The following is a 10,984-nucleotide window of genomic DNA, read 5'->3' as shown; positions in this document are numbered from 1 at the left end:
TAATTATAGTGTGTGGTACTGTATATCTTTAGTATACTTCTTCTAGAATAGGTGCTAGAGTAGATATTATATAATAGGACTATTATTAGTGTTCGTGATTCTTCTTGAATAATTATTAAATAAATAATTTGTTAAGTGTCTTCCGCTCAGGAATTGGCTACTGTTATTCTATTATTATTCTACCTTGTGTGTCCGCCTTCGATAAGGTGCGCTAGACAAGGGTCTGTAATACATGGGATGTCCTCATCTATTTATATAGCTTCATGTACTATAAAAGCTATCTACTTATATATCTTCCTTTCCTTATTCATACTTCCTTGTTCCTTTAACTACCTTTCATATTCGAAGAATAGACCCATTAACCATTTATACTATTACCGCTGGCAGTACAGCTGGATGCAATACCGGCGCAAATGTTTATACTCTTGAATACTTTCTGGTACCCTTATATGAAACGCGCTAAGCCACTTTTGTAAAGACTTCCGAAAGTCCTTGTTACATCTTCTTGTATTGCATGGTACTGGCCGTTCCATGACGCATAATATTTTACATAACCGGTATCACCATGTACAAGGTACCCGTCAGGCCACGTGGGTATATCCTCACGAACCTACCAAGGTTCCCTCCCGGAAGATCACGTCGATCGATCCTCGTAGGGTAAGAAAGATGGCTCCCAATCTAGCTCCATCGATCCTGGAGTTTATCCGTGACATGATTTTGAGCAATGAACTTACTCACTCGCAGATTGCCAATGCGGTTGGCTGCTACTCAAGTACTATCACTAGGCATATCACTAATATAAAGCTATTTGGAAATGTGAAGGCACCCCCAAATAAGGGCGGACGCCCACGAAAACTTATACTGGTTATGATTAAAGCCCTCTGCGATTATCTACTGGAGAAGCCCTATTTATACTTTGATAAGATGGTAATTTTTTTATGGGACGAGTTTCAGGTGTATGTAACTACATGCAGTATTGGTCGTGTTCTTAAGCGTGAAGGTTGGTCTAAAAAAGCTACTAAATATAAAGTAAGAGAGCGAAACGCAGATCTATGTGACGCGTACTTCTATTTTATATTAGACTTTGCTTATACTATCTTGTGTATGTGGATGAATCTGGGTGTGATAAGAGGATAGGATTCAGAAGAACTGGCTGGTCTTCTCTTGGTATCGCCCTAACTCAAATCGCTAAATTTTATCGTGACTAGCGGTATCAAATCCTCCCAGCCTACGCCCAAGATAGGATCATCCTGTCCCGTGTTTTTCAAGGCTCCATCGATGCGTCTGTCTTCGAAGATTTTATAGAGAAGCTGCTTTATCATTGCGGGAGATGGCCGGAGCCAAAATCTGTTCTTGTTATGGATAATACTTCCTTCCATCACTCTGAGAGATTAGAGCAAATGTGCGCAGGAGTAGGGGTATAGTTGGTATATTTGCCCCCGTATTCGCCTGATTTGAATCCAGTTAAGGAGCTTTTCTCTGAACTGAAAGCCTTTGTAAGACGGCATTGGCAAGTCTACGCAGATAACCCCGACCAAGGCTTTGATTCTTTTCTTGAATGGTGCATTGAAACTGTGGGTGCGAGGAAACAGAGTGTAAAAGGACATTTCCAGAATGCTGGTCTGACAATCGAAGAGATTTAGCATGGGATATGTACCGTAGATCGGTAAGTTATGCATCTGTTCACAAGTGACTTATTTTAACAAACCTATCATGATAGAGTTGAAGTCTGGAAAAGGGCCGAATAAAGTACATCATGGATAGTGAATGTATCTAAGCAGACATCGAGTCGAAATTAACTATGCGTCCCAAATTCCCAGGACAATCTTCGTCCATACACCATTTCTCCAAATTAAAGGATATCCTCTATCTAGGCGCTGCTGAGTTTAATAACAAACGCAACTGATGGAGGTCAGCTGGAGGTCTAGAATGCTGTGCCTTATATTCTTCCACATTGGTTGCACGTGACTACTAGCCACCGTCTGAAGCACAACGCTAGGCAACCATCCTCCGGAATAACGATGTTCCTGACACTTGCCAGTCGGAACTGGCTCACGGACGGACTATTCTAAATCCGGCATCGCACCCGTACCCATCCATCTTTCTAAGGGGGATTTTACAGGAAGGCACTCGCCGCTAAGTCAGAGGCTGTATGGATGATATTACGGCAGGTATCGATTCGCTCGGTTCTGATAATGTTATTGCATCGAGGGCAAGTGGTCACTATATAATCACACATCTGCCTCATTGTTAGCCTGGAGATTGAAGGCTGGGAATGCTCATGGTACCTTTGTGACAAATTGAGGTTCCACTGAAATGATGAACGGCAGAGATTTCACTCTATTTATTGACTTAAAAAATCAGACTTGATAATAAGTTAATTGTTTGTTTGCTGATTTGCGTATTTTCGCGCCCCGCCGAGCTGAGTTGATGTGAATAGGGGTTGTTATAACTCGGACGCTCAGACGCTATCTACTGTAACCCCGCACTGGATCGCCCCGTTTGTGCTCTGCGATGACTTGAACGGGGAAACAGAAAGTCCGCGCTATGCTCCAGTAGAGAAATGTCTTGTACAGTCGGGGTCGAAACCTCATTCACCCCCACAGAAACAAAGCCAGATAAAGTAGCAGCATAAAATATGTATACAGTACCACTTCCACGAGAAGTCTAGGCTTCACAATAACGTGCCATATGGTTCTGACCACCACCTGAATTGAGATCTTCTTGTTAGCAAAACTCTCACAGAGTTTATTTTTACTGGAAAAACAGACATTTAAAGCATCTCAAGGGCATCCGACACTCTCGCTGAGTGTGATTTCTCATCCCACCTATGTAGTATGAATCAATGTCTCAACAGGAGGGAGACCAGGGTCTCTTACACCTTCCGCATTTAACCCAACACGTATCTTCCAAATGATCACGGCCACAATTGAAACACTCATCATTCCACTTTCGAGCTCGGATAACATTTTTCCATTGCTGTTCACTGTAATCAGATACGGCGCTGCTACTAGAAAAGCCTCCATGGCCGTTAGTCGTCCAGCCTATAGGGTTGTAGCCAACGCCATGGATGTCCTGTGACTTAAGGATACTGTTAGATAAGATCGACATATATTATGATGAGACAGTGGCCGCTTACTGTGGGCGAAGATGGCACATTCGTTATAGCTCTTGTGTTTCTGGTCTGACCGGCAGACACTGTGAGTAACAATTCTTTCGCATATGCTGCTGCCACTGCCGCGGCGTATCCCTGCCACTCCTTATTTTTGTGTGAGTCTGCATAATCACAGATTCCACGTATTACGAGACATGGGTAGTTGTTCATGAGTCCGGCCGCTTCCATCTCCACGCAGAGAACACCCAAATCCCGACCAAGCTTATCCCGTAGTTGACTGTCTTTCACCACTTGATTTGCCGATGCAATTAATCCATAGTGGATAAAAGGATTATTGTGGCTCCGACAGTGACGCCGTACGGTTTGAGTTGTATCACAGCCATTGCAAGTTTGAGTGTGGGTGTTGGTATGCTCATAGTTATCAAGGAATAGCTGATCTGTCTGTGTTGGACGAGCAAAGTTTGCAGCTTGTTCTGTTGGTAGTTTCTGCTCAATCTCAGCAAGAAAATTAATCACTTGGCTTGGTTTTGTGTAATGAGTCGCTTGTAGTTTAGAAAGCGCCGTCAAGAGACTCTGAGGCGGACGGTTGAGCATGCCTGTCCGTCGAAATTCGCCGCCACTCAATGCTTTGCCGTAATCGTATTGCACTACTCCCCCATGAGTATAAGTTGGCTCACTGACCACGATATCACCAAGTCGGATATCCTTATCCTCCTTCGGGACCCCTCCTCCAATTCCGACCATAAGACCAAAGCGAATTGAGTGGAAACTAGACAGCAACTGCATAGCTACCGTAGTAGCAGATGCAATTCCATATTCGCCGCTAGGCAGGCATGCAACCACAATATTATGTTCCCCAATATGTCCAAGAACATACTCGTTGTGGTCATTCGGTTGCCTGCGTAATTTCTCGTGCTTCTCATCGAGCATAACTGTTGCAGCGGCCATTTCCAGTGGTAAGGCGCAGATCCATCCAACTGTATAATCATCATGTGAAAGACAGGTCTTACCCGCCATAGTGTACGAGATATAGGCCTGAGCAGGGGCGACGAGACCAACAACAACAAAAAGATATATGAGAACCAGAAGTTATCATAATAACTTGAGGAATGGAGGATGAAAGTTATATGACGGTGCAGAGGTGGAGAGGGGGGGGCCGCCGAGGGAGGGGGCGGAGGAGGGAAAGACGTGAGGCTGGACGTGAGGCTGACTCCAGCCTTGCATAGTAGCGCTTACGACTACTAATGTACCAATAGTCTTCAGAGAGAATGACAGGGTTGTTGGATGCTATGAAGTTGCTTTGTATTCCAGCTGGCACAACAAAAGAGGGGGAATAATTATGGTTTTATAAAATCGGCGAATTCCTACAAAAGAAGCAGTGTCTCAACATAGGATCTCAGGGGTCGAAACAAGATTCTCTGGCCAAGGTAAAAGTCAGTGACTATGTTTATTCCCCCTAGCCAGGATTTTGATGACGTATGCACTTACAGCTCGAATTATCTTCTGGGTTGAAGATGTCCCACCGTCAAATCCGCGTCAGCCAATAACTCGGTTTGAGCGCGTCAGGTTAAGATGAAGTAGATGTCACTTTGGTCACGCGGAATGCTTCGATCCTTGTTATTCGCTTTAGGCTTTGTCCTAGGAACTGTTATACATTCGTTTTAACATCGCATCCCAGCGCTCCCAAGCTGAGGAGTCGCCCACCCTCAAAGACAACAGAAGCAACCTTTCCAACGAAGCGACTCTAATTGGATCCCAAGTTTCACTGGCAATTATCTCGTTTCGTAAATTCACCGCACAGAAGTAGTTGTCTTGCGCGTCACCCAAACGCCCATCAGCTTCCTCCGCCCTACCGAGTAGGAAACACGCCACTGAGCCGTCAAGGTTTAGTTGCTGGGATTCAAGCCGTCTGTGTAGTTCTAGTGAAACGATGCGCTGGCATAGAAGCCGCCCAACTGATATCAGGTCTTGCGTTTTCCCTTCATCCCAGAGGTAGTTAAGGGCAGTGAGCCACAAACAAGAGGTCTCCGGGCTGTACATTCCCAAGCTCGTGTCGGACCAAGCAAGTATTGATCGAATTTGATATATGCTTTTTCCTTCGTATATGCTATAAAATCCACCTTGAGGGACTCTCGGAAAGCTGGCCTGATGGAAGGAGTAATAGGCCTTGTAATCATCCCCGACCTTTTGCCCCCACAGATGGCGGCAGTAGGTGTTGAATGTAGAATAATAATGACCGATTTCGTCTAGCCGGAGCTGCTCGAGACACTCAAACATTCCCCTTCGAGGGTCATTCTCCGGCAGAAGGGTTCTCGCCAAGGTTAAAAGATTGTCTCTCATGGACTGCTGGAACTCATATTTACCGGCACGATGAAGCATGAACAAGATAGCGAGAATATCAGGGAACTGACGATGATGGGTATTGTTGACGATCTCGCTGTATGAGGATCTTGCAGTCAGTAGTAGTGCTTGGGCGCTGGGCTCGTCCTTCACTTTGAATTTCTTCAGAGCGTCGAAGATAAGATTATGCTGCCTAGTAAGCTTTTTGAGTTCAAGTTGTAGCGTCGGACTCCGTCCGTATAAACCTTGGTGATCTGGTGCCCAAATACCGCGTGCAAAACAATCCTCGAAATGAATTCTCGCGTTGAACAGAAGTAGCTGGAAATTCCTAAACTCGTAGGGTTGCTTGAGCCTATCGAAATCAAACGGCAGGTCGATGAACACCACTTCCCTTCGACCTGGAGGGCCAGTATGGCCATCAAAAGGTCCAATCCTCTTACAGAGGTTCTCGATCTCGGGGTTCTCGAAAAGTACGTCGCCCACGAAAAACAAGCGAGACCATGTTCCTTTTTTTTCGGCAAGCTTGGCCCTGATGTAAATTTTCTCCTCCGGGGATAGGTTTTTGAATATCTTCAATTCACCCAACCGAGTTTTCCACTGATAGGCTCTGCTAAATCAATAGTATCCTATGGATATAATCGGTCCTGGATACCTACGTGAGTTTGATCTGGTACTCGGGCGGTTGGCCCTCAAAGAACGCCTTGATCTCCTCTAGTGTCCAATTCTCAATCCGGTAGAAGTAAGTGAAGACAAAATAGCTCTTATCAGGCATCGTGACGGTCTGAGGGGCTAGGACAACTTTGCTGGATTACCGTAAGGGGGTGACAGACTCTGCTGAGATTTTCTCCGGTTTGGCGCCGACGAAATTGGAGGTATATGTATTTGAACACAACTTCTCCAATAACCTTCTCCGCTGGAGAGGAGGGTGAGCACAAACCGCAGAATGAGGGCACGGCAACCAATAGTTCAATGACATTAAGTCTCACCCGACAACTATCCTGAGCTCTGGCTTTGGTTGGAATCAGGCTGGAATCTTGCGACAAAGAAACAGCCACTCTAGGTGAATTTGATCCGACGGCTAATCCGCGCCGTTTGCCCTGCTGACGTGCACGTGCATACGTCTCTCCATTGACTGGATGACATTTGTCCCGACGTCTGACGGCTGCTGCATTTCCCATTGGCCGTGGCCACCAAAATACAGCCTCCTGCAACTTTTGTTCGCTTATTTGGCGCTTTACCTGATCAAGGACTAGTTTACGTATGGGGTAGACGCCAGCTCCCGCCGTATTGGTGGAGTGCTCATCGTAACAATCAGAAGACTTTCAGTATCAGTCCCTTTTAGTAAGAGAGCTGCGCAATGGGCGAGTTTCAAAACTGGTCATTGCTTGTGATGACAAGTGGCGATCTGTATAAATGGGCCACCATCAACAGTCTTTGAAACCTGTTGGCAGACCCCAACCTAGTCAAACTGGCATTCTACTCAAACGCCTTTTTGCACCCTTGGTCTGACCTTCCTTCTCTCTCTCTCAGAGGTTCCCAAAGCACTCTGTTCGGAATATTTTTCTAGTCTAACTCTCGCCTCAAACCACAGGGCCTCACAACCAGCGGGTCATCATGGTTATAGTAATCGCGAGTGGCGGTAGCGCAGCAGCCGCTGTACCCCTTATGGGGCAAGCCGCGAGTGTCCAACTTGCGGTCGCGACCACCGTAACCGAGGCTGCTGTCTCTGTCGCTGCCGTTGCCGAAGCGGCTGGTGCCGCCGCCGCTGCGGAGATGACCCTCGGTGCAGCTGTTGCCGCTGAAAGCGTCGCGACTGCTGCGGCGGGGGTCGCTGCTACCAACATCTGGAACCCCGCTGGATGGGTTCTCGGTGGTGTTCTAATCGGAGCCAGTCCATCGGCAACGGGACAGGCGGTGGCCGTAACTTGGGGCTGCTATAAGCCTATCTTCGGCGAGCCTGATTCCGACGACAAAACGATCAAGCCGATTTCCTTTGCAGAGTTCACGACGCATCCTCAGATTAGGAGCGTGATCGTCGCTGCCAGTTCTGCGTCTGCCGGCCTTCCTGACATCAAGGTGGAAAACCATGCTGGCGAACGCTTCTTACTACGCGGGGTTGCTTTACCGTGGGGCTCAGCTGCGTACCATGCCGACCGAATCGATGAACATAGCGATATTTCCATGTCGGCAGCCAAGGGTGGATCGATTCATGATCTCTAGATGGAACCACTCTCCTCTCAACGTCTTGCCAGGTCAAAATGCCGGAGACCAACGTTGAGCGATAGGGTACGCCGGCAACTTCTGATTGGCAAGTGACGAATTTGCGACTCAAACCATTGGAACGCAAAGAGAATTGACCCGAAGTTATTTTACTGTATTGCACGCAAGAAATAGTGTGGTAAGCTCCGCATTATTTTAGGGTGCGAACGATGTCATTCTTGCAGTCCTGTGCAATGAGTAAGTTAATGCCTGAGGTAGAAAGAAGTAGATTCCGTAGATCCAGTCAGCCATAAATCATAGTTCCTGCACCCGAGGTCATCGGTTTATCTCTGCTTGGCACGAAGGACAGCTTGCCTCTACGTATCTTGCTCCTCTGGATGTCCCAACTCTGACTACGGTAAAAGTTGGAATGATTGGGATGGTAATAATTCGACCTGAAGAAGAGCGATGCCGGCACGATTCCGGAGCTTATCTTTCAGCTTCTTCATATTGCCGAGCTGATTATTTGGCACACTATATACTCGATTCGCATATGTACGGAATTTAACGCAGTACTGTACAAATTGTCCGGTTTATACACTAGGAAAGTTACAGCGGTCCCCCTTCGATGCAGCTGGTTCAATAATATAATTTAAACTAAGTTCTTGGCAGCGGGACTGGAAGACAAGCATCATATGTCTGCAGGTCCGACTGATTTCGAGAATCACTGTAAGTCGGAAATTTACGGGTGATATACATCTTAAGTTCATTGATCCCTTGATACATACCTAATGCACGTACTTCCATATGATCACCATTCGCAGACACCTCTTTCGCTTATCTAACAGGTCTTTCGACTGGACCTAAGGTGTCACATGCTCGGTGATATTATGCTGACTCTAGGTCATTATGAAGCCTGCACGATCTTGCATAATGTTGTTCTAGCCAATGATCTGGGTGGGTGGCATTTATAATATGCTTGGTCACCTACCATTTAGGACTCTGTTCCGCTTCAGTTTCTTGGCACGTTCCACTGCCTGTGTTCCTAAGTATAGCTTAATACTGATACGTACCTGGTACAGTATACATTACGAGAGCTGATAGCATATATCTATCCATAAATAGCTTTGTCTTTTAGCGCCTTGGCATTAGGGTTTGGAAATAAGCTTTGTTTTTGTGGGGGTGAATGAGGTTTCGAACCCGGCTGTAGTCGAAATTGGTCACCCAAAGGCAGCACCGTTCGTGAAGTTCACTGAGATTGTCCACGTCAACATCACGTGACTCAAATCGCATCTTCGGGTCGAGGGTCGGATCGAATCCCAGGAGCCCCAGTAGCTCGTCTGCGGGACGTCCTCCACAAGAGGCCCACTTGATCACCACACCCTCTTTTAAATCTACCAAGTGCAGAATCATCTTTAGGTAGGATATACTCCACCATTTCGTGCCTGCGCCACCTCTCTAATCCGGCTATTGATAACAGTTATTATCAACTATTTCTAACTTAGCTTACCATCACTGATTACACCTCTTGCCTCAACAAGCCTGAAATAAAGCTCTGCCCATGTCCTCCACGCAGTTCCAACGTATCCTCGCCAATTGCGAAACCATCTGGGGCAAAGGCGACTATGACCTTGATGTTGAAACAGACGATTGGGTGACGTACTGGGCAGTTGTCAAAAAAGACTTGGGAACTTCGTTTGGACCGCCCTTGACTATGACTGGGGCATGTGGCTCGGACAGTCATGCATGGAGAGAGTTAGACCGGATGCTGCACCTATGGGCTGAGCAAAAACGGAGCGGACAGCCAATGACAGATGCTCAGAGCTTGGAGGTATTCGGTGGACCTAGCGGGCGGAACAAACCGATATTACGGCAATTCATTGCTAGGACGAACGAAAGAGAGATGGATGGTACGGTGAAAGAAGCCTGAGGCAGAAATTTTTAGTCTACCTGCTCCTTCTGGAGGGGCTATTCACCTGGTTGAATGAATGCGAAGAAATTACAACGTGTGCAACGGGCATGCAGACAAGCCGTTCAATACTTTTCATCTCCCAAAGTTCGGCAGCAAACTGAGTGTATTGTGCTATGAAATCGATGACCTGGTGGAGCAATAAGATAACCTCACATCTCTTGTAATCTTTAACCAAGACCGTTCTCCCTCTCCTCGAGCCAGAGTTTAGTGTGGCTGACGAATCTGCGTGCAACACCAATTTTTACACCCTGCTTAACGAAGAACTCCGGGTTCTCCGTGCGGATTTGTCCAAGGTCAAGACAGTTCTCCAATGCTATATCACGCGCTTTTTTAATATTTTCCTTATAGCTGTCACTGTTCACCCGTGATAGATGCCAATTGGCATATTCTTCCACCACCGGCTCCAGAGGTCCGGGAATATCAAGGTAATCAGCCTGGTCAGATATTGAAGTCGCTTCAGTTCCCCAGGAGGAAGATATCACAGGTTGGGATGACTGCATTGGGAGGACATTAATGTTTATTGGTGGGAGCGTTGATCCAGTAGCGAGGTTGTTGGCGGGTTTATTTTCTTTCGAGAGCCGCTGATGTTCTTCATCATACAGCTGTTTGCGCACGTTGTCAGGAACATCATCATGAGTGTCTAGGATGCCGCCTTGCTCCACATATTTGATGATGGATTTCAGATGATGTGTCCTGAGTCTATAATGCTTTTTCCCTATTGGATCCTGCCAACGGTACTGACCTTCATGCTGGCAGGGCGGGCCTGGACATCGGATTTTCTGATACACATCTCGCCAGACTGAGGGTTGGCCAGAGTAGTTTTCCGCGTCAATCTGATCATCACGTTCGCGAAGCATTCTGTTGGTTACGGAGGAATTTCCTCTTTTGTCAGTTTTCCTGGAAGAAGAGTCGGCGTCCTCTCGATAATTAATAGATATAGAGACCGTAAGCTTCTCTTGGGTAGACAGAGGAGATCTTGCCACATCGGATTTGCCTATTTATAGCTGTCCAGTCAATATCAGTTTTTTTCAAAGCGTTTCGTAAGATCGCGCTGTGAGCGGTCATTTACAGAAACCACGATTGAGGTGCCATCCGGCTTTACACGCCGGTTACGGTTTATCTTTTGGCGCAGCACACGTTCAGCTTTCTGTTTAATCTGCTGCCAGTACGAACTGGGTGCTGAATCCAGGTCTTGCTCCGTATTAGACTTCCGCATAACCCAACTTGGGTCGAGACCTTCGACCCAAAACCCAACCCAACCTGGGTCCAGGTTGAACTTCTCTAACCTAAACTTAACCCGGACCCAATACTAGGGCCTTAATAAAATCTATTAAAACTTAATTTAATTTAACTTTTAT

General features: G+C 46.6%; 4 protein-coding genes across 4 annotated transcripts; 2 read left to right on the top strand and 2 right to left on the bottom strand.

Moving 5' to 3' along the window:
* Window positions 1–2,828: 2,828 nt before the first annotated feature.
* Window positions 2,829–4,132, bottom strand: ANOM_011655 (Pfs domain protein; the record flags this gene model as incomplete). Its single annotated transcript, XM_015556911.1, has 2 exons — window positions 2,829–3,044; window positions 3,140–4,132. The coding sequence occupies 2 exons, from the start codon at window positions 4,130–4,132 to the stop codon at window positions 2,829–2,831; spliced, it is 1,209 nt and encodes a 402-aa protein (XP_015401165.1).
* A 621-nt stretch (window positions 4,133–4,753) lies between these two features.
* On the bottom strand, window positions 4,754–6,227 carry ANOM_011654 (uncharacterized protein; the record flags this gene model as incomplete). Its single annotated transcript, XM_015556910.1, has 2 exons — window positions 4,754–6,062; window positions 6,112–6,227. The coding sequence occupies 2 exons, from the start codon at window positions 6,225–6,227 to the stop codon at window positions 4,754–4,756; spliced, it is 1,425 nt and encodes a 474-aa protein (XP_015401164.1).
* An 842-nt stretch (window positions 6,228–7,069) lies between these two features.
* Window positions 7,070–7,675, top strand: ANOM_011653 (uncharacterized protein; the record flags this gene model as incomplete). Its single annotated transcript, XM_015556909.1, has 1 exon — window positions 7,070–7,675. One exon carries the CDS (start codon window positions 7,070–7,072, stop codon window positions 7,673–7,675), a length of 606 nt encoding a protein of 201 aa, XP_015401167.1.
* Window positions 7,676–9,215: 1,540 nt separating this feature from the next.
* On the top strand, window positions 9,216–9,584 carry ANOM_011652 (uncharacterized protein; the record flags this gene model as incomplete). The annotated part of the gene is made up of 1 exon (XM_015556908.1): window positions 9,216–9,584. One exon carries the CDS (start codon window positions 9,216–9,218, stop codon window positions 9,582–9,584), a length of 369 nt encoding a protein of 122 aa, XP_015401166.1.
* Window positions 9,585–10,984: the final 1,400 nt, after the last annotated feature.

This window comes from Aspergillus nomiae (genome assembly GCF_001204775.2).
Source record: "Aspergillus nomiae NRRL 13137 chromosome Unknown contig00656, whole genome shotgun sequence".
NCBI lineage: Eukaryota > Fungi > Ascomycota > Eurotiomycetes > Eurotiales > Aspergillaceae > Aspergillus > Aspergillus nomiae.
This window is presented reverse-complemented; position numbering and strand designations above follow the sequence as displayed.